The 23470-nt window shown below is 48.7% G+C and overlaps 1 protein-coding gene across 1 annotated transcript in view; it reads right to left on the bottom strand.

Annotated features, from left to right (window-relative positions):
• Positions 1-2658: 2658 nt before the first annotated feature.
• The window catches only part of DOCK2 (dedicator of cytokinesis 2), a 407888-nt gene continuing 387076 nt past the window's right edge, over positions 2659-23470 (bottom strand). The window contains exons 45-52 of the mRNA XM_030829968.3: positions 18776-18952; positions 17261-17344; positions 9909-10046; positions 7987-8114; positions 6917-7082; positions 5769-5889; positions 4297-4439; positions 2659-3420 (exon numbers count right to left, since the gene is read on the bottom strand). Of these exons, the coding sequence (XP_030685828.1) occupies positions 3358-3420; positions 4297-4439; positions 5769-5889; positions 6917-7082; positions 7987-8114; positions 9909-10046; positions 17261-17344; positions 18776-18952 (1020 nt within the window). The 3' untranslated portion in view covers positions 2659-3357. The remainder of the gene's footprint in view (positions 3421-4296; positions 4440-5768; positions 5890-6916; positions 7083-7986; positions 8115-9908; positions 10047-17260; positions 17345-18775; positions 18953-23470) is intronic.

The raw sequence follows: 23470 nt of genomic DNA, 5'->3' as shown, positions 1-23470 counted from the left end.
ATTCTGACCTGTGAGGCCCAGGTGGGGCTGGGCATAGTGCTTTTAGGGAGCCCCAGTGCACACGCAGCTTAGAGAGCAAGTGATCTGGGGATAAAGGCTGTGTCCCCCATGTTATCCCTTGGAAACATGCTGCTCAACAGCCTGCTCCTCGGACCCCAAAGCATAAAGTCCCTGCTCTGCCATTTCCAAGCTGTGTGACCCAGGACAAGTGCCTGTGCCTCTCTGGACCTGTTTCCTTATTGTAAATTGGAACAAATAATAGTCTATGCTTCAGAGGGTGGTTGTGAGGATTCAACAGTTACTAAAGTGCAAATTGCCAAGAGCAGTGGCTGGCACATAGTAGGTACTCATGTGTGTTGCCCACCATGGCATTCAAGACCCTGCACACACCTGTCTGACCTCTCCCATCCCACGCACCCCACCCCCTCTCTGAGGCCCCGCCTCCGGTTGTGGCCATGTGAGCTTCTCACAATTGCTCAGCACGTGCCTGCCTTTCCTCCTCTCCACCTGGACGACTCCGACTCACCTTCCCATCCTGCCGGGGAAGCCTTCCTCCCCTGCTGGGTCCCTCCGTACCTGGCACACTTTGCTTCACTGTGGGACCCGCAGCACCTTGAGGGCAGGGATGGTGCTTTCTCCAGGGCTTTGGACAGTCCTCATCACGTTCGTGAGGGAGGAGAATGGGCTGTGAGCTCTCCTCTTTACTGTGGTTTGCACTGTAGAAATTGGGGCCACAGTGGTGACCACCCCATGTGTCCCTGTAAATCAGAAGAGTTGATGCTTCTACGCCTGGCCCAGGGATCACCTGCTCTTACCTCTGTGTCTCATGGTCAGGGTCGCTATGATTACCCAGGGTGCAGCTGGGTGGATCTTCCTGTGACCTGCCCTAACGGCAAATCCTAAGATCCCTGGAAACCACACCTACTCATTTGTAAATGTGGTCATTTAACCCTAAGATTCAGGCAGCCACTGTTTATGAGAACCTAATATTTTCCCAAGTGTTCACTGATTTAAACATTTAACACAAAATATGTCATTTGTGTTTAGTTTTAAACTCCATTTAAGATCTGTGTGAATTTGGGGAGTCTGCCGTTGGGATATATTTTTCATAAAATCTACTTCCTTTCCCCCCAGTTTTATAAACAGTCAAAAATAACTGCATCTAACTCTCTTAAGAATTTTCTCATTGGAGTCATTAAGAGTTAAATCTAAGAAAAACAATATGGTTAACTGTGCTTATTATTATAAGAGTTTGGGTTAGTAGCCCTGATTATTATAAGGGTTATTTATTATAAACCTCTCAGTAAATAGAAGACATTCATATTTTATAAATAGCTATGGAAGTCTTTTGCATGGTACTTGCACTGCGGGTTTGGTGAACATCAACTCTTGCCTTATCTGTGCTCTGTCCTGACTCCTTCTGGGCAGGAGAAACCCACCCTAACCTCGCTGCCCTACCCCCTTCACAGGGGACGATTCCTTTACCCCCAACGCCTCTGTTCCTCACCTGACCCACTCTTTCTTCCAGAGTCCACCTCTCGCAAAATCCTATGAAGAGAAAAGTTAGCTTTGGGGCTGGTCCTTGCCTCTCCTGATACCCTCGTTATCACACCCTGAAACGTCTCTCATTCTGGGCCTCACCGCTCCGAAGATCTTCCTCTAAGCAGTATTTAAACTTCACCCACGGGACTTCCCTGGCAGTCCAGAGGTTAAGACTTTGCCTTCCAATGCAGGGGGTGTGGGTTCGATCCCTGGTAGGGGAGCTAAGATCCCACATGCTTTGCGGCCAAAAGAAAAAAAAAACCCGAAACATAAAACAGAAGCAATATTGTAACAAATTCAATAAAAAGACTTTAAAAATGGTCCACATGAAAAAAAAAATCTTTAAAATAAATAAATAAATAACTGTCACCCACCGCTCACAGCGCCAGCCGTGAAGCCACGAAGATGCCCTGGTGGGTCCAGCTCTTCAGCTCCCTGGGGACACTCCTTTGCGCACGTGCACTTCCTTGCCCCTTTGGAAAGTGAACTCAGCCAGATTCCGAGCCTCTGGGTGCTGTCACCTCACCTTAGAGCACTCGTGATGCAGCCAAAGCCCCAACTACCACCGAAACAGAACCCACTGGACTGTTGAGGAGAGAGTGGAAGCTGGACCGGGCAACAGGGCTGGGGCTTGGTGAGAGGCCGTGGTGGCTACGGGAAGAGACTGGGGTGGACAAAGGCGACAGACGGCCCATGCGTGAAGGCGTGCAAGAGGCAGCACAGAGTTAAAGCCAAGTTTCCTGTCCAGCTCCTGCCAGTTTGATCCCAGCCTTTCCATGTATCACGTGTATGATCTTAGCTCACACAGCGCCTCTGTGCCTCGGTGTCTTCATCTGGGAAATAATGTAAAGTACGAAACTGTTAACCCAAAATGAAATAAACGAATATTTAAACGAACTGAAGTCGCGGAGAAGATTCTTGGGGGTGGCACAAACAAGGTGGACGGATTTTGCACTGGGATGGGCTGCAGCCAGGTTTCTTAACATCACTGGAGGCCCTGGGCCTGCCCGTCCTCCCGACCAGCCCCAGGAGCAACCTGTCCAGTCCTGGGCCGTAGGGATTCAGCTGATGGAATTATGCAATGAGGCTTGCTTGAGTCACGGAATCGTTTTTATTGTCAGTAAGAAATAGCAACACTTTGGAGATGATCAGCTAGAAAAAAGATGGGTGGGTTGTATTAAAAAATGTAAAGTACAAAACTGTTAACCAAAAATAAAATAAAAGAATATTTAAAAGCGTTTCTGGGGGCTTCCCTGGTGGTGCAATGGTTGAGAGTCCGCCTGCCGATGCAGGGGACACGGGTTCGTGCCCCGGTCCGGGGGGATCCCACATGCTGCGGAGCGGCTGGGCCCGTGAGCCATGGCCGCTGAGCCTGCGTGTCCGGAGCCTGTGCTCCGCAACGGGAGAGGCCACGACAGTGAGAGGCCCGCGTACCGAAAAAAAAAAGCTTTTCTGTTAAGCTTAGAAAATGATACAAAAATATACCTCCTTATACCTAAGAAACTGGGCTATGAAAAGGTGTGCCCAGGATGCTGGGCAGAGCGTACTGGGAGAAGGCATTCTTGCTGGATCCTCGTGTGGCTAAGAATCCAGGTGGGGCATTGTCACCCAGCACCTGGGTCACGGGCCCTGGTGACACTGGGTCTGTCACCACTGACAGTTCTGGGGCCTAGATCAGCCCACTCCCTCTGTCTGAGTGCAGGCAACCAATGGACGGTCTCCCCACTCTTAGAGGCATCAATGTCCCGCTGTGTGTCTCCTCTTCTGGAAACTCCCATCCTTGTCTCCCCAGGTGCAGCCCTGGTCAGCAGCATCTCACAGGTCGGTGGACATTAAGTTGGAGGTCTGCTTGCCTTCTTCGGCAGGTTTGCTAGCCAGCTGTGCGGGAGAAGAGGATAAGGAGACACAACCCAAAATGGGGTTCTCATGAGCACCAAAGCAGGGCTTCCTGTCCCACTCACAAGGGCTGCTGAGCTGACCCCTCCCTTAACCCAGTGAGCCTGAGCTGCCGTGACTTTGACTGATGTGACCAGAAAGGCTGTGCCACGCAGTGGTTAGAACACAGCCTTTGCTGTTTCGTGGACCGTGTGAACTTGGGCAAGTCACTTGCCTAACTCTGTGAGCCTGATAAAATCCTCACAGTGGAAGGTCAAATGGGATCGTGTTTGGAAAGGGCTTAGCATGGTGCCTGACTCACTGCACGCTCACGGTGAACTTGCAGTTATTACGGCAGCGGAGTCCTGCTTTAATTGCACCCTGAGGATCAAGGTGGTGAAGGTCAGTGGTACCTTCATCTTGAGCAAAGACTGACAAGTAACAATAGGAGACGGGACTTGAGAAGTCAGGGCTTGGAAACAAAACTTTTAAATAGTAGGATTCTGTAATATAAGTTGAATAGGAAAGTTCTTCCAAAAGAATTAAAAAGCACTTTTAGCTGCCCAGGTGCAGCAAAGGACAGCTATGGTTTCTCAGGTCCCAGGGGCCCTGCACACCCGTCTGGCACATTCCTGCAGCCCAGCTGGGGTCCAACCTGCTCAGGGCAGCCACCTGGGGACCAAGAGGAGAACTGCACTCTGGGCATTTCTGGCCACCGTCCCCACCCTAGGGGGCCCTGTCCATACCTCCCTGAGGGTGACCACACCGTGCACACGCGCATATACACACACGCCCCCATTTTCTCCTCTCTCCGCCTCCCCCACTTCCCTTCCTCCTCCCCACACCCACCCCCCTTCCTTGCACTGTCTGGGAGCTCACCATCGTCTTGAAGAACTGATTTACTTTCTTCCGCTTGAGCGTCTTCTTGTCGCCTTCTGACAGAGGGAAGAAGGTCTGGCTGAGGCGGGGGGATGAGTTGGCCTCTTCCGTCCCGGGCATGCCGGCCACCGAGAGCGTGAGGGCTGCGGGAGAGCCGAGAGCCGCCGTGAGCGGTGGGCGGAGAGAGGGTGACTTCGGGGGGCAGATGGGAGATGCACGTGGGGGACAGAGATAGCATCCAGGGAGAACAGGCAGGGCAGGCAGGAGGCGGGAGGCCCGAGTACTGCCGTGCCGGGACTGTCGAGCCCGTCCGTCCACTGCGCTGAGGCCTGCCCAGCCCCGCACACAGCAGCCTGCAACGTGACCCGATCGAGGCCTCGTCCAAGGGCTTCTGGGCTGGAAACACGGGTCCATGGTGAGGGAAGGCCCTGGCCACTGGGGCCCTGACTTCCTCAGGGAACAGGGCCTTTTGCCCAGGTCGGGGAGATCGTGTGGGCTCACTCTTGTCTTCCAACACGGAGAACCCAGAGGTCCCGGAAGGAGAGCATCTCCAAACAAGGTGTCATCTGGTGATTATGGCCCCCAGCTCAGAGTCACACAGACGACTCTGACCCTCGGTTTTGACTTTGGGTACCTGGGGGTAAGAGCACAGACCTCAAGGGCGTTGTGAGGCCTGCTGCGAGGACAAGAGTGAAACGGCCGCACGGGGGTGTCCTGCCTGGGGAGGCTGGGCAGTCGTTAGGGGTACAGTTCCAGGGGCCTCCACTACTTAGTGGCTGGGACAGTCAGGAGATTGACACTCTCAGTGCCTCAGTTTCCTCATCCATACAATGGGGCTGGTCACACGATCTACTTCATAGGTTTGTGCTGAGGCTTAAATGAAACAACGAAGGAGGAACATTTGTCACCAAGCACAGACTGGCGGACACTAGAGACTTGCCACGTGCCAGATGGAGCGCTCTTGGGCAGGCTACATCCCCAGTTAGAGCCCCAGGTCCCCCTCTGTGAATTAGCAAAGGTCACCTGTAAGCTGCAGACCTCCTCACGACAATGAATGAGTGATGGGGGGAATGGAAGTACCTGTGCATCAAACACTCTGCAACTGTAAGGTATGGCAGAGATTTCTGTAAGTTCCGGAAACAGCCTTCCAGGCCCCAGAGGGAAACACAGGCTAAGAGATTTACCCGATCCCTGGGAGGGCCTGGCTAACTGAGAACCCAGGACCACCTGGTGGGACATACCACATTCCCAGTGGATCCTGAGCTCCAGAGTGACAGCAGGCCTCCACTCCAGCCCTGGCAGGGCCACAGAAGTGGGTGGATGTGGCGAGAGCTCAAAGGACAGGGGGGCTGTGAGCAGAGCCTCTTACCCCCATGGTGCTTAGCTCACTTTGCTATGTAGATATGGTTCCCACCCTCCTCCACCCCCAGACACCTCTATACCCCCCGTGCTGGTGGTGGCAGGGTGCATACCTGGGATGGTGGGCATGGACTGGCTGGCGAAACTCATTTGAGAGAGGATGGATGCCCTGGGGGCGACGGCCACATGCTCCGAAAGGTTGGTATCACTCATGAACTCGTGCTTCCTGGAAAGCTGGATGAACATATCATGCCCACATGTGCATACAGAGACACACAGACACACAGACACACACCACAGAGGCTTAGCATGAGGCAGTTCTAGGCCCTGAAAAGTCAGCGATAAAGGTTTGCCATGGCTTCTAGGGCCCCGCCCCAAGTTCATTTATTCTGTTTTGTGTCACTCTATGTCAGCGTGCCATGCATGGTTGCACAGGTTGTATACTATACAACTCTGCTGTGTGTGTGGGGGGGCGGGGGGGGCATACGTTTAGACTATTGTGTGAATGACGCCCCCTAGAATTGTGAAACACAGTCTTGTTTCCGGCCTTCCCCCCCTGGCAAGAATAGCCTCTGAGGCCTACTGGGAAGTTTGTGGGGGATTCTTTCGTCGCTGGAAGGCATCTCAGCTGGGCCTTTGCCCTTTCATCCGGCAGCCCTCCCTTCCCAGGAGAGTAAATCCCTCTCCCCCTTCCAGGCTCCCAGAATGCTTTCAACAAACCTCTCTTTCAGGGGGAAGCTGGGGTTGAACCCAGGGCTGTCTGGTACCAAGTCTCATATTAAATAGTTATTCGTTTATAAGACAGTAACTCTTAAAGTCAGGGCAGTGAGAAGTTCATCTCTGCATCCCCAGCTGGGCTCCCGGTCCACTGGAAGAGCTTAGCAGAGTCTGAGACGTCAGTGGTTAGAATGGCCCTGAGGTGGGGATAGAGGGCCGAGGCGGAAACACCTGGCCCAGCCCTGGGAGGGCGGCTCTCCTGCTCAGTGGTGGACCGGGCAGCCTCTCCCCAGCCTCAGAGTCCTCTGCGATGGTAGGAAGGACACAGTGACAGGCTGGGTCATACCCCACTCTGTCACATCCAGGCTGCAGGGGCGCCAGCAAGCACTTCACCTCCCTGCCCCTGAGATGCCACCTCGGGAACCCCACTTCATCGTGAGGGTGAGGCTTGAGCGGCGCTCGTCTCGGAGCCCCAGGCAGTGTGCCGGGCATGCAGTGGAGATCTGCCGAGGGTGTCAGAGAAGATCCAGCCTTGGCCACTCACCCGCTTCAGGTCTGCCGTGGCCTTCTCGTCCGCAAACACCACACTGCTTCTCTTGCTCCTCTTCTTGGACCGCCGCAGCTTGACCTCTGGCAGAGTGCTCCCTGGGAAGATCGGCTCCTCTTGCTCCACTTTCGGAGCCTTGGGAGGTGCTAACTCCTGGTCGAAGCTGAATGGTAAGAGAGACAGCAGCAAAAACTGCAGTTAAGAGCTTCAGTGGAACTGTCTTGCAGGGACCCAGGCTGACTGAGCTGTCACCACGGGGTCGGGGGGTAGATCAGCTCACCTGGCAGAGTTTGGGGAGCCACTGGCTTAATTTGCAAACACTCAAACTACAGGGTAAAATAAAATTGAAGGCAGCGGGCCGTAAGACTGGTGATAGGAAGAGAAAACCGGTTAAAAATAGGGATCTGGATTCAAATCTACGCCACTTTTTAGCCGAATGACTTTGGGCAAATCACTCAACCTCTCTGAGGCACGATTTCCTTTTCAGTAAACGGGGGTGTTTGCAGCAACCTTGCAGAGTAGACAAGAGATGAGGTCAAGGACCCCTTAGCACATTCTCCCAGAGAGAGTTCTCCATCACAGGATCTGCTATTACGTTAGTTGAGTTGGGCCAGGTCGCGCAGATGGCTCCAAGAAAGTGGAAGGGGAGAGGCTCTTCTTGGCCGAGGAGGGGAACCCCGACAGAGGTACAGGCAGGCACAGGAGGAGGAGCTCTGGGATGGGGAGTTGGTGGGGACGGGAGCCCCGGCAGAGGCAAGAAGATGAGGAGCTCAGGCTGGCTGATGGAGGTGGCTGGACAGGGAGCCTGTGGGCCGTGCGGTGTCCTGCTGGGTCCTCAGGAAGAGCCACCACACCTCTCTGGGCCTCGACTGACCCGCTAACAACGGCAATAAGCCGCACAGGGTAGTTGTGAGGGTTTTGATGAGGCGCTAGGTGGGGAAGGGCTTTCAAACAGAAGGGCACGGAGATGTAGAAGGACGGCCAAGGACAGAAGGGCAAGGAGCGAGGCTTTGCTGAGGGCTAGGCTGCTGCAGGGGCACGGGGGGCTGCGTGGGGTGGGGACTGACCTCTCGGAGGTGAGTTTGCTGGGCGTGCTGCAGTCAGAGCTCGTGGAAGCCATGGAGATGATGGACATCTGCCTGTAGGAGCGCAGCATGGACCGGGGCCGGCCCACTCGCCTGTCCTCGAATTCGGGCTGCGGGCGGGGAGGAGGGTGTGGTTAGTAGCCAGGTCTGCGTGGGGCAGAGCAAAAACTTCCTGGCTGGCTGAGGCTACGCACAGCTGTTTAATAAAGAATTTGTCAGGCCTTTATTCCTGGCTCCTGGGAGGTGATGTCTAAATCCTTGCCATTTCCCCACTGGTAGGAGTGTCTTTTGTTTTTCACAGTGGCCCCTTTACACTGATGGGAAGACTCAGGATGGGAGCTGGCCAGAAAGAGCAACCTTGTGATTACAGGGCTGGGACTCTGGGCCAGATAATATCAGCTCAGCCTCTGGGGAGGAAGGGGGACTGGAGATGGATGTCAACCACGTGGCCAACGATTCATTCGATCATGCCTATGAACCCCAATTAAAACTCCAGACACTTAGGCTCAGGTGAGCTTTCCCGGCTGGTAATCACACATGGAGGTGCCAGTAGGAGAGATACGGTGACATGTCCTGAGGACACAGAAGCTGTGTGTTTGGGACCCTCCCAGACCTATGCTTCTCTTCATTTGGCTGGTCCTGATTTGTTTCCTTGCTAATAAAACTGTAATCGTAAGTACAGTCATCCTTCAGTACCTACGACCTCGGAGGATACCAAAATCCAGCGATGCCCAAGTCCCTGACATAAAATGGCACAGTATTTGCATGTAGCCTGTACATGTCCTCCAGTAGAATTTAAATCCTCTCTAGATTACTTATAATACCTAATGCAATGTAAACGCTATGTCAATAGTTGTAACTATAATGTAAATGGGAGGTAAACAGTTGCCGGCACAGCAAATTCAAGTTTTGCTTTTTGGAACTTTCTCGATTTTTTTCCCCAAGTATTTCTGATCCTCCGTTGGTTGAATCTGCGACTAGGGAACTCATGGATATTGGAGGGAGGGCCGACTCCTTGACTTTTGTGAAATTATCAGACCTGAAGGGGTGGTGGGAACCTCCAGAGTTGTAACCAGTTGGTCAGAGGTGCAGGTGGCCTGGGAACCCTGGTGTCTGAAGTGAGGGGAGTCTTGTGGAGGACTTTGCCCTTAACCTATGCAATGTCACCTAACTCTGGGTGGTTGCCATCAGAACTGCATTGGGCTGTCACACAGGGAGTGCTGGAAGAGGCGACCTGTCTCATGGAAAAACTGTTGTGCCAGAAGATGAGACCTGAGTTCACCTCCATGCTTTCCAGTAACTCACTTCTCGTCTCTGGGCCTCAGTTTTCCCATCTGTAAACTCAGAGGGTTGGGCCAGAAGGCCTCTGAAGGACACACTGCCTTGCCGTTTTATGATGCTACTTTCTGGGGAAGAGGATAAAGAAGAAGTCCCGTGAGCACCAGGCTGATGGCCTCTTGAGGACTCGGAGCTTGTGAGTGGCCCAAAGCACTGGCTTTGCAGGCCAACAGAGCCGGGGGCAGTGACCTGCACTCACTTGTCATGTAGCCTCTGGCAAGTCACTTACACCTAGGAACCTCCAGAAGAGACACAGGGCGTTAAAAGTCACGCCCAGGCTTGTTGTGAAGACAAAATGACCTACGTGCTTAGATTAGACCGGCACATAACAGGTGCTTCACCAACATTGCTTTTATTATTAGCACGGTCCCTTGAGTGCTAAGGCCTCAATTTGTAACTGGCGTTTATCTGGGGTGACTTTTGAGGGACCAAGTTTCCAGAAAGGTTCCTTGGATTGGCCCTGGCACTGCTGGCTCTCAGGTCCTTCTCCTCAAGGGCAGGTTCCTTGGCTCCAATCTCATCCTCCTCCCTGCCCCACCCCTCCCGGCCACAGGGACCACCAGTACCATCTCTCTGACACCGTACTCCTTCTCCACCTTCACTTTCAGGCTCTTGAAACATTCTTCCATCCGGTCGTGGAAGGGCCGCAGATTTTCTGACACCCTTTTCTCATGGATCTTAATCCCAGCTCCCAGGAAGGGGATCTGGAGAGAAAGGTGGTAAATGATGAGCCAAAGGTTGGCCACCGGGCCCCATGGAGGTGGTGGAAGCAAGTCTGCCTGCTGAGAATTTGTTGAGGGCTTTAGGGTCTTGGAAACCTTCAAGCGGGGTCACCAACCCTGAGAAATGGGAAAGCTGAATCCTTGGGGTTTGCTCTGAAAACAAGACCTCTAGGAGAAAGACCTCCGGCTGCCCTTGCCCCACAGGAGGGCTGGACGCCCCCCACCCCCATTAGAAGCCATGTGTTAGGGAAAGTCTGCACCTTATAGAATCTACTGAGGGGCAGAGTGTGAGACCAGAGGAGAGGACTCTCTGTTGCTTTAACTTAAAGCCTTGCCCAAGAAGTTCTTGGCAATGCAAAAGGGAAGGTATGATTGTCAGAGGCTGGGAGATAGGAGAAGGGAAGGGTTGAACAGAAAAGGAGGAGTGGGCACAGCCTGGTCTCACAGCACAGGAGATCCAGTGATACGACCTCATGTGGCTGCTGAAGAAAGATACCCAAATGTTAACACCGTGGAGTTAACCAGCCAATAGGGAGCTTTTAAAAAGTGATGTGAAAAGCCTTGGGAAGATGAGAGGGGAAGAGATAATTGACGGGAGACAGTTACGCTCTTATATTATCAACAGAGGGCAGGGATGAGGAACCAAACAGGAAAATAGGGGGTTGGTCTGCACACTAACAGACAGTGAGACCTTCACTTTCCAGTCCCCACATTGCCAGCAGTGCAGGAGCCAGGGGGACCTTCATATGCAATAGCTTGAAGGGTCTGTCCTGGAGAAAGTGAATGGCGCATGTTATACAGACGTCTGTGGATCACTCAGTTACCATATGTAATGCCGTCCAGGCGACAATACCTTCTCTCATATGCACAGAAATTCATTCAGCTTTTTTAGTGCCCCACTCTTTACTATGAACAGACTGCCAAGGATCACCAGGCATTGAAGGAAATTCTCCAGTGTGAAAGACAGAGATCAGAACCAACAGATAGGAAGAAAAGCAAAAAGGGAGGGAGGGAGTAAGGGAGAGAGGAAGAAAAGAATGAATGGACTAACGTGGAAGAAACAGAGAATGAAGAGAGCTTAAGAAAACTTTATATTTTTTTAAATAAGCAATATATAGAAAAAGAAAAAATTTTCTATCCATGACACAAGACAAAGATTTTATTTAAAAAAGAAAGGAATGGGACTTCCCTGGTGGCACAGTGGTTAAGAAATCACCTGCCAATGCAGGGGACACGGGTTTGAGCCCTGGTCCAGGAAGATCCTACATGCCACGGAGCACACCACAACTACTGAGCCTGTGCTCTAGAGCCTGTGAGCCACAACTACTGAAGCTCGAGTGCCCAGAGCCCGCGTTCCGCAACAAGAGAAGCCACCGCAATGAGAGAGTAGATCCCGCTCACCACAACTAGAGAAAGTTCGCGCGCAGAAATGAAGACCCAGCACAGCCAAAAATAAATAAATAAATTTATAAATAAAAAGAGAAGGGAATGATAATGGAAATACTACATACAAATACTAGTGAGATATAAAGTTGCTAATGGAGATAAATGTATAGCTTTAGTTTTACATATTAGAAAAGACAGAAAATCAATTAGCTAAGTATACATCTCAAGATATTAGTAGAAGAACAGCAAACTAAACCCAAAGAGAGTAAAAGGAAGGAAATAATAAAAGTAAGAGTGGACATGAATGAAAAAGAAAACAAACTGACAACACAGAGGATTGACAAATCCAAAGGTTGGTTCTTTGAAAAGACAAAAACATTGATAAACAACTTAAAGGGCTAATAAAAAAAAATAGAAGGTACCAATAACCAATATCAGAATTTAAAAAGGAGTATCACTATAGGAAGTACAAGCATTATAAAAGATAATAAGAGGACATTATAAAAAAGTTTATGTCAATAAATTTAATATTTACATAAAATGGACAAATTGCTAGAAAAATACAACTTACCAAAAAGGGGACGAAAGAAATAGGAAATCTGAAAACTATTAAATTAAATACATACTTTAAAACATTCCTGGCCCATATGGCTTCACAGACAAATTCTAGCAAACATTTAAGGGATAAATAAATGCCAACTTTATACAAACTCTTAAAAATTTTTAAAATAGGGAGTAATTTTCAACCCACTTTTTGAGACCAGGGTAACTTTGTTACAAGAATTGAACAAGGATATTATAAAAAAGGAAAATTATAGGTTAATACCTCTTTTGAGCATAGACACAAAAATCCTGAAGAGCATATTTTCTAATAGAACCCAGAAATATATAAAAATGATAATACATTACGACCAAGTGGGATTTATGTCATACATGCAAGGTTGGTTTAATAGTCCAAAACCAACTAATATAATTCACTGAATTAGCATAATAATGAAGAAAAACAATATGAGTATCTCAATAGATGCATAAAAGGCATTTGACAAATTAAAAATCCATTCAGGATAAACCAGCAAACTAGGCATAGAATGGGACATCATCTTTAAAGCATCCCACTCTGTGAAATACTGACTCTTGCCCTGATGTGGGAGACGCTGGAACAGAAGAAGTAAAACTTCTTATATTAGCAGATGATATGTTTGTCTGTAGAACATCCAAAAGAATGTACAAACAATTTGACTTATTAAGTGAATTTAGTAAGGTCGCTGGATACAAGGTAAACATACCAAAAAAAAATTGTGATGATATTGGGAAATTAAAAAAAATACCATTTATAATAGTTAAAAATATCAAATATCTTAAAACAAATCTAATAAAATTTGTGAAAGATCTTTCCAGTGAAAACTACAAAACTTTGCTGAGTGAAATTAAAGAACTAAAGAAAGGGAGAGAGATTCCATATTCATGTACTGGAAGAATCAATTATCATTAAAACAGAAATTCTTCCTAAATTAATCTACGTGCCTAATATATTCCTATCCAAAATCTCAATGTGTTTTGGGGGTGTGTGAAAATTGGCAGGCTGATTTAAAAATTTATATGGAAATACAAAGGACTAGAAGGACCAAGACAAATTTGAAAAAAAAATTGCAGTACTGTCACTATCAGATCTCGAGTCACTATAAAGCTACAGTAATTAGGAACAGTATATGGCATTGGACAAACAGACCAATGGAATGAGTAGGAAGTCCAGAAATAGACTGACATCTATATGATCACTTTATGTCAAAGTTGGGAAAAGTAATAGTCTTTTCAACAAATGGTGCTGGAATAATTAGAAATCTGCATAGAAAAATAATTTACCCCTTACTTCATGTCAGCCAAAATGGATCATACACTTAAGAGTATAGGACAAAACAATAAAACTTCCCAAGAAAACACAGGAAATATCGTCATGATCTTGGGAGAGCCAGAGATTTCATAAAGTGAAGACAAAAGTAATAATCATTAAAAAAATTGATAAATTGGACCTCATTAAAATGACAAACTTCTGTTCTTCAAAAATATATCATTAGAAAGTAAACAGATAAGCCACAGACTGAATGAAGATATTTGCAATACATAGATTTGACAAAGGACTCATATCTAGAATAGATATAAACTCCTATGAATTATTAATAAAAAGACAATTCAGTTAATAAGTAAAAGATTTGAACAAACGTTTCAAAGAAAGGCTATTCAATTAGCCAATAAACACATGAAAAGGCGATGAACACCGCTGCTCGCAAAGGAAATGCAAATTAAAATTAAACTGAGATACCACCTCACAACCACCAGAAAGACTAAAATTAAAGACTCACAGTATCATGCGTCAGCGAGAATGTGGAGCAACCCAGATTCACAGAAGTTCTTGGTGGGAGTGTAAATTGGCTCAGCCACTTTGGAAAACTGCCTCTTGGTATCCAGTAAGGCTAAAGATAAACGCGTGACCCAGCACTCCCACTACTAGAGAGAGAGTGAGGACGCTGAGAGTTTATGCCCATCAAAAAACACGAACGAGAATGTTCCTACAACTCTGTCCACACTGTCCAAAACCTGAAAACAACCCACCATCAACAGGAGAATGGATAAATACATCGGTATATTATTGGTATATTGTATAGTCACACAACGGATACCACTTAGAACAAAAAAAGAAAAACTTCTCTTGCATGTAACAGCCTGGATGAATCACAAAGGCGTTACAGTGAAAAGAAGAAGCCAGGCACACAGTAACACATACTGTGTAATACCACTTTTATGACGTTCAAGAACTGACAAAACTAATCTATAGTGATAGAAGTTTGGCAGTCATCTGTTCAAGCCAGATATTCTAACATAGTATAACCGAGCAATTCCACACCTAGGTATACATCCAACAGAAACTGTGCATGTGTGTGCCAAAAAGACACACACAGAGATGTTCAGAACAGCACGACCTGTAATACCCTCAAACTGAAATCAACCCAAATCTCCATCAGTTGAAAACTAAATAAATATGTTTTGGCACAGTTATACAGTCCCGCTGCACAGACGATTATACATCAATGAAAATGAATCAATGATGGCTATGTACAACAAAATAAATCAATTTTGAAACATAACAGTAAACAAAATAAGTTAGACACAAAAGAATGCACACTGTGTGATTCCATTTATATATAGGTCAAAAACAAGCAAAAGTAAACTACAGTGTTTAGCAATGAGTGCTTGGGTGGTTAAAAAGTATTTTTACAAAGCAAGTTAATGGTTACTGTAAAAGCAGGAGAGGGGTCGACCTTGGGGAGGGCTGGCAATGACTAAAAGAAGGCACAAGAGAGGCTTCTGGGTGCTAGAGGAATCCTGCTTCTTCATCTGGTGGTGGCCACGTAAGTGTACAGTGACAACTCAGTGTGCTGTGTATTTTTGTTATGTGTAGTTTCCTCTATGTAATATCTCGTGAAATGTTTACAAGAGGAATGTACTGTAGACATCGTTCCATGCCAATAAATAGAGAGAAAATTTTTACGAAGAAAAAAATTAAGAAGCGATCACTCTTGAAAACCATGAAATCTTGAACACATAATGTACTTTGCACTTCTAGCTTCTGTTGGGTTGCTAGTGGTGCAAGTACATCTCCCTTTGAAATCTAAGGGTCTCGTGTTCTGAGAAGATCCAAAGTGAATCTGGCTTTGGCAAACCAAGATCCAATCTATAATTAAGCTCCAAGAAGGGAGGGAGGTAGCAGGCCCACAATTTTATCCAGCGCTTTATTTCTGTTGCGTGGCACACAGTTGGGACTCAAATATATATAAGTTGCAAGAATGAATGGAATAAAATGGAAGAGCTAATGTGCTGTGTGTAACGTAAAAAAGGTCACCTTCACCCTGCGCAGAGCAGCGTCTTTTGAGTATTCAGGATGCTGGACTCTGAGTGGGAGGAATGTGGCCCAGGGCAATCCCCTTTGCAGGCTCTCAGAAGCTGTAACATCAAATACATGCTTTCAAAGTCTCCTTCCTTTGCTTGTGGTGCCCCTCTATGAACTGCAAGACTTTGGAAGAATTTCCTTAGAAGGCACGGCCTGCTATCGGCTGTGCTCTGAGGCCACAGTCTGGTCCATGCTTTGGGTGTGGTGAATACAGCCCAGAGAGTCCACTACCAGGTGATAAGACATGCGCAGCAGAAAGGCCCAGGACAGTGATATGGATTGAGAATGACCCCCAGCACCCAGACACATTTGTGTGACATGTTAGCCCTCCCTGGGGCACCCCAGAAAGAGCTGAGGAAGGGAACCAACCAAAGCTGAGTCTTCCTGCTTCCCGAGCTGGGGATGGGGAGCGGGGAGTATCATTATTTGAGTATTAAAGGGCACGATGACCTCAGAAGGCTGGGGCTCTTGGGGGTGTCTGGGTTTCACAGGTGGCACAAGGTAAGAAGGGAGAGAAAATTCCAGACTCACAAAATGCATTCAGGAGAGTGTATCTGCGCAGCGCCTGGCATTTTATTTTTAAGGCCTCACTTTGCATAATTTGGCAGAGGCAGAGAAGGACTTGAATTAGGAATCCTTATTTTAAGAAAAGAGGCTGCACCCAATGCTTCTCACTCCCTAATTCCCCTAGAGTAACAAAAACTCCCTACCACAGTAGCTGGCTTTTCTTTGCACTGTAACTGGCAAGAAGGGAGGAGGGAGGGCCAGCAGCTGCAGACGCTGCCCCCTGCTGCCCTGCTCGTCTCCCCAGCCTCCCCCCAGCGCACCCTCCAGAGCCCACCCTGCGTCCTGGGTGCTGGGTGGTCCGTGGAGAGCACGGAGATGCTTGAGGAGGGGCTGCTGCAGGCCTAGACCAGGAGCCTGGTCCTCTGAATGCCTCTGGGCTAGGGGTCTGGGGATTGTTTCTTCTCTAGGGAGTGGCAGAGAGCAGGAGAGAGCAGGAGGGAGAGAAAACACGGGAGAGGGAGCCAGAGAGAAAGCAGAGAAGGAGGGAGGGCAGTGGAGAGAGATGCGCAAGGGAAGCAGAGCCAGGAGTGAGGTGTGAGGCGGGCAGCAGAGACAGGCCAAAGTCAGAGAGGGGACGGGGAGAAGCAAAGAACTTCCAAGGAGAGGAGAAAGACAGAGACACATGCACAGCAAGAGTCAGAGAGAAGGAGATGGCGGAGGGAAGGGGCAGAGGGACAAGGATGCAAGGAGAGGGCAGATAAGCAGATAGCAGGACAAAGCGGGCGGGAAGGACAGTCCTTCCAAGGTGCCGGGCTGGGCTCCGGAGGGCTGAGCAGCTCGTGCAGAGTGCAGACCCTTTGCCTGAAAACCAACCAAACCGAGGCCTCGATTATTTTCAAAACCTGATATCCATCTGAGCACTGTCTGCGACAAATTGGGTCAGCCTTAGTAGGAGGAGAGGTGGGGTAGGGGCCGAAGTCTTCCATTATCTGACTGGCGGGTGCTGGGTGTGGTGGGAGGTGGTGGGAGGTGCGTGGGACCCTGGCTTTCACTTCAGTCCCCCTGGGGGAAGCCACCTCCTGAATTCAACATCCAACAGGGCAGTCTTAGCAACACGCAGCACAGCATCACTGCCCGGCGCCAGTGCAGCACCCCAAGGGTGCAGGGCCCCAAATCCCGCTTCCACGATGCACCTGCTCAGGTGAAGACAGAGTCAGAAGAAAGGCCAAAAGCCAGAGGGCAGGAGAGCAGTATGAAAGTCGGCCATACCGGCCAGAGGCTAGCAGAGGGCAGGCGAACCGGGGAGGCGAAAGGACGGACACAGGGCTGGCCTACCCCCAGTCTGCCTCTGATTTACCTGCCACGCAATCAGGTCCTTGAGGCAGCTCAGCTTGTCCTGGTCCTCGGGGTGGTCCCTGGTGTACTCTTCAGTGAAGAAGGCCTAGCAGGACAAACAGACGTTGGGGGTTTCCTGTTCCTTTGCCGTGGACCCCACGACCCACCTCTCTGGCACTGGGAGAGGCTTCCAGTTGACAGGGGCAGGAATGAGGCCATTCCTACGTGGATGGGCAACAGTCAGGGACGTGTAGGGACTGACGTTTCCTCCTCCCGGGGCTCAGATCGGTATCCACTGGGAAAGGGTCACAAACCCCAGGAAATTGTTCTTGAAGAGGGGTCTCTGGACCCGCAGCAGCAGCATCACCTGGGAACTTGCCAGAGATGCAAATTCTCAGGCCCCACCCGGACGTACTGAATCAGAGCCTCTGGGGTCGGAGGTGGGGTGGAGGCAGCTGTGTGTGAAGAAGCCCTGCTGGGGATTCTGCTGCACAGTCAAGGCACCGTCCCAGGAGAGAAAACTCAGTAAGGAAGTTCACCTGGTGGGCTTTCCAGCTCACCTCCCTCATCGTGTGTGACCTTGGCAGCCCCAGCTCCTTCTCGGCTCCTGTTCTCAGTGTGTGCACGTACATACACAGGCATATCACCCCTCAAGGCTGAACAAAGGATTACCAATGGATGACTCTACGGGGTGTCCAAGGGTAGCTGGAAGGACTAACCGGAATTACTGTCCGTGAGTTATACTATTGTGCCGTATTCCTAGTTTTACATCAATGGATGACATAGAAAAGATAATAAAGAGTCCATCATGAGACTTACGAGAACGAAGAGTCCATTTTTCCCTCCCATTAACGTATGGCCCAGGTGAGAGCCAAATAAGGACTTTCTATTCTTTTTCAGAGCTGGGAAAAGTTATGTCTCCTTATTGAGTAATTATTTTCCCCCAGTGGAAAATGTGACTCATATAACTGATGGCGTTTCCCTTTTCGCCACGGACACCAGGAGCCTCAGAAATGAAATCTGTGGCTGAAATGTGTGGGGATTTCTGGAGGGTCCTTATGACCTGAATATCTAGATTATAACTCTCGCTTGAGAGTCGATCTCCCATCCCTTCTGTATTTTCACAGATTCCGTGTTTCATTCCTTCCCATTTCTGGAGGTCATTTCCATCATCTATAGAAGAGATGGCTTGACACAGGTAGCGTGTACTTTGATTTGTGGTGCTTGACTTTTATGGTCTGGCTCGAGGACATCCCAGAGCCTCCTCTTGACAAAGGTATCTCGATGTGCCCAGTGGGATAAGGGATCTCTATGACCCCTGACAGAGCATGGCATTGAGGGTGGGAAGGAGATGAGATGAGAGGTGAAGGAGATGAGGCTAAAGAAACTCTGGAATGTGTATGAGGTCTAAACAAGCTGAAGTGTCCTTCTGAGGGACAAACAGCCACAGCAAGATGAGTGGCATGCAGCTGTGTCTGCTCTGGGCCCTCCTGCCACTGCTCTGTCTCCACCAGGGCCTGGAGAGGGGAGCCCTCACCGTCTCATACTTGGCGAACCCTCCCATGACAGCAGGGTCCACGATTCCATTCAGGAGCATGGAGAGTGGGTTTATCGGGAGGCTTTCGTCACTCTGGTACTGGTTTATCATCATCAGGATCTTCTCGTTGGCCACGGACATGGTTTCGATGGCGTTCTCCAGAGGGCTAATTGTGGTCTGTTGAAAACGAGATCAAGAAGAAAGGGCCTCAGCAGGTCGCTTTAAAAATAGATAAAATTATTGGTATTGATTTCATTTGGGGTTGGAATTCAAATGAGGCAATGCTCCCCAAGGGGCTGTAGCAGGCTCTTGTGGTAATTACTGAGCCCTGGGGGTTGCCGGCTGTGTGGGGAGAGACAGGCTGAATCTGTGCTTAGCAAAAGAGGGATCTCCCTGGGGAAATGCAGGCAGGAAGTGTCAGGCGCTCGCTGGGGTCTCAGAGGCTGGGTGTGCTCCAGGGAGGGTTTTTCTTCTTACTACCTGGTGAAAGACGCTCCAATTCAACCCATCTGGTATTGGTTGTGCACCTACTATGTGCGAGCACTTAGCTGAAGGGATTAGAGCAGCTGACGATGTGATCACCTGGCCTGGCCCACAGTAGGTCCCGAGACTTGTTATATGAGGGGTCACTGCTCCAAGGTAGATTCGGTTTAGTTGGGAAGATAAAACTAACCACGTCTTCAACACCTCTTAGAAAGCAAGATAAACACAGTGCCATCAGGTGCTAACTGGCAGAACAGTGGTTCCCAAGAGCATGGGATCGAGAGTAAAACACTAAGCAAGAAGTCTGCACACTTTTTCTGTGAAAGGGCCAGATGTTGTGTGTGGCAACAACTCAACTCTGTTATTGTAGGAAGAAATCAGCTACAGGTGATATGTAAATCAATGAGCATGGTGGTTCCAATAAACCTATTTACAAAATTAGGCGCAGGTGGGCTCTGGCTCACAGGCCATAGTTTCCTGACTCCTGAACTAAACTAAGCAAATAAAAATGAGTGCCAATCTTAGCCATTTTTTCCTGTGTGACCTTGGGCAAGTTTCCCAAACGTTCTGAGCCTCAGTTGACTTACTGGTAAAATGAGGATAAGAAAACCTACTTCAAAAAGTAGCTGGTAGGGCTTCCCTGGTGGCGCAGTGGTTGAGAGTCCGCCTGCCGATGCAGGGGACACGGGTTCAGGCCCCGGTCCAGGAAGATCCCACATGCCACGGAGCGGCTGGGCCCATGAGCCATGGCCGCTGAGCCTGCGCGTCCGGAGCCTGTGCTCCACAACGGGAGAGGCCACAGCAGTGAGAGGCCCACATACCGCAAAAAAAAAAGTAGCTGGTAGTTACTGTTATTAACTCTTGTAGGTGTCAGGACAGGGACTAGCAGCTGTCCTGAGAAGGGAAGACTCCCTGGCAGGGTGGGTGGGGCTGGAGGGAAGGGTGAAGTAATCCGGGAAAACTTCATGGAGGCAACCCTAAGTGTTACCATCTGTTCAGTGGTGGTGCTACAGGGCCTGCTTCAGTGGGGACATAGCAAAGATTAGTTGAGATAATATGACACTTGACTTAGCAAAGATTAGTTGAGATAATATGACACTTGACTTACAGCGGAGTTCTTTAAAAAGTGCACCTGCTAGTTATTGTTAACTGTTGAGTATATGTGAAGGGGAGAACCAGCCTCTACAGCCATGCTCTTGGTCATCTTTTTAAACCATTTCCTTAAATCCCTGTGAAATCTTAGCCTCCTCACCCCCCTTCCTTGTTTCTGGACATTTTTGAAAGTGGCTGTCTCTGCAGTGAGAAGGCCCTGGGAGTAGGCTCTCTCCTCTCTCTCTCTGTGATACAAGACACAGTGACACAATGTCATCCTCTTTCCGTCACACATGCACGCACATACACACTCAAGTAAGCATGCGTGCGCGCGCGCGCACACACACACACACACACACACAGAGCTGTGGGGGGAAGGCTGCTCGGCCTGGTAGAGGCGGCAGCCCATGTTCCACAAGCTGCAACCCATGGTCCAGTTTCTGTCAAGCACACAGACCTACCCTGCAGGGGCTTCTCCAAGCTGAGGTCTAGACTGAGTTCTAAAGGAAAATCTATCACAACCACTTGGACTGAGCCCAGTAGCACACCTGGATTTCAACAGTAGCCTGGTATGTCTGAGAGACTCATGCTTTACGGTGAGTTGTTAAAAATGGAAAGTCCTGTTGCTTGGCTTTCTTCCTCATTTCTGAAGCTATTTTTGTATCCCTACATCTTTAACCTCGTTACAGACAACAGGACAGAGAATGAGAACGAAACTCCTTTGGATTCTCACCTCTGGATGTTTGTGTAGATGAGTACGTCACTCTCTAGAGCAGAGCGATGGGGGTTACATATTTGGTGGAAGACCTGGAGGTCCGGAGCTGGTAACAGTTATAAAAGCACTGATCACGGTAAAAGAGATGGCGCCGTTTGTGGACTGCCTCCCCTGTGCCAGCCCATGCTGGGTGTGTCCCACACGTGCTCTCATTCAATCCCCCCAACAGCAGGTAAGTCCTTCACCTAAGGGTAGATGGGGCAGCGCTGGGGAGAGAGCGCCAGTGTCCGAATTCCAAAGGCGAGCTTCTCCCCCACATACAGACCACACTCTGCTACCAAACTTGCCATACACTGGTTGTTAGGACTTGGTCAGGCCTTCAAATCTCTGGTCTCTTTCCTAAGCTGAGCCTCAGTTTCCTTACTGGCAGCACAGGTATATAGCCCCTGCCCAGCTTGCTGTGCGGGGAAAATGAATTATCCTGGAAGATACAGTCAGAGCTCCATACCCTTGGGTTTTACATCCTTGGATTTAACCAACCTCGAATTCAACCAACCACTGATACGGAGGCCCAACTGTATTCACTGTACTTACGCCCTTTTATGTAAGGGACTTAAACAATTTTGGTATCCGAGGGGGCTCCTAGAACCAACACCCTCAGATACTGAGGAATAACTGTACTTTGGAAACAATGTTAAAGGCACTCGGGAAAGCGGTGATAATCCCTCGCCATCGAGTGGTGTTTCACATTCCTCAAAGGCCTCTCCCACATTATCACCTTCATGAATCCTCTTAGGAAACCTCTGAACTGTGTAAGATAGACATCATTATTACAACCTACTTCTACCACTGATCACTTTGGCAGTTCAAGTCCCATCTTTGAGCTTCAGTTTTCTCATATGCAAAATAATTTAAATGGACAAGGGCTAGGAATGGGGTTGCACATTGGAGATGTGTAGGCCAAACTGGGCCTGGGTCTGTCATTTAGCCAGCAAGTGAGTTCTAAGTTTTTAAGAAACTAATTCAGCTGGAAGGAGTTTGCCACAGCTTCTACCACTCCCCGTTGTCTTAATGGGACGAGTTCCCATATTTACAGTTATCTTCCTGGGCTCTGAAGGTATTTGAATTTATAGCTCTTGGATTAAATGACCTTCAGAGTGTCTTTCAGCTCTGAAATTCCATAGTTTCCTCATGTCTATTTTACAGATGATGAAAACTAAGGCCAGAGATACACTGTGTTTGTCCAACATCCTATAGCTTGTTAATAACCAAGTTGAATTTGGGTCTCTGACCCCCAGCTCAGGACTTCTTGTAAAGATTACATATTCTCAGGGCCAAGAAAAAGGAAAGGACCCTCAATAAGCAGAACTTACACTTGAATCCTATCAGAAAACACCTCTCTGTACAAACAGCACTGTAGTCATGACGATTCATAAAAGAAACAACCAAGGACAAGGTACAAATTCTATACCACAAAAACAAATGCTTGGAGAGGAATTCACTCAGCACCCATGAAACTTCTGTGTCTGAGACATCCTGAAATTCTTGGTAACTCAAATGAGGGAGGCTATCAGAGATAAAGTCACTCTGGTCAACTTTTTGGAGGTTTTCCCAATCCCTTCTATCAGAGGGTATCAGGATAAAAGAAGTGAAACAAAAATGTTGACTATTTCTTTCCTAATTTCAGAATCCTGAGTTCATAAAACGAGGTAAGCACTTCATATATTATGGGTTTCTGCATATTAACTGACTGATTGGTTAATGGATTTACTTAATAACTATTATTCTTTTTAATATAAATTTATTTATTTATTTTTGGCTGCATTGGGTCTTCGTTGCTGTGCATGGGCTTTCTCTAGTTGTGGTGAGCGGGAGCTACTCTTTGTTGCAGTGCGTGGGCTTCTCATTGCAGTGGCTTCTCTTGTTGCGGAGCACAGGCTCTAGGCATGCGGGCTTCAGTAGTTGCGGCATGTGGGCTCAGCAGTTGTGGCTCGTGGGCTCTAGGGCACAGCCTCGGTAGCTGTGGCGCACAGGCTTAGCTGTTCCATGGCATGTGGGATCTTCGAGGACCAGGGATCGAACCCGTGTCCCCTGCATTGGCAGGCAGATTCTCAACCACTGCACCATCAGGGAAGTCCCTTAATAACTATTCTTGAGCACCAATTATGTGTCTAGGACTATTCCTTGCACTCAGAGATATGGCAGGGAACAAAACGGACAAAAATCTGTCTTCCTGGAGCTCACAGTCTAGTGGAGCTTATATTATAATGCTATTATATTTAAAATTCTAGATATTAAAAATAAACACACAGGCAAATTATGTAGTCTATTAGGAGGTGAGATACCATGGCGGGAGATGAGGCGTTCAGAGAGTGCAGGCGGGAATTCCTTCAGTTTGCCTACAG

This window comes from Globicephala melas, chromosome 3 (assembly GCF_963455315.2).
Source record: "Globicephala melas chromosome 3, mGloMel1.2, whole genome shotgun sequence".
In the NCBI taxonomy this organism is placed as follows: Eukaryota; Metazoa; Chordata; class Mammalia; order Artiodactyla; family Delphinidae; genus Globicephala; species Globicephala melas.
Note: the sequence above shows the minus strand (reverse complement) of the source record. Positions and strands in the feature narration are given on the sequence as shown.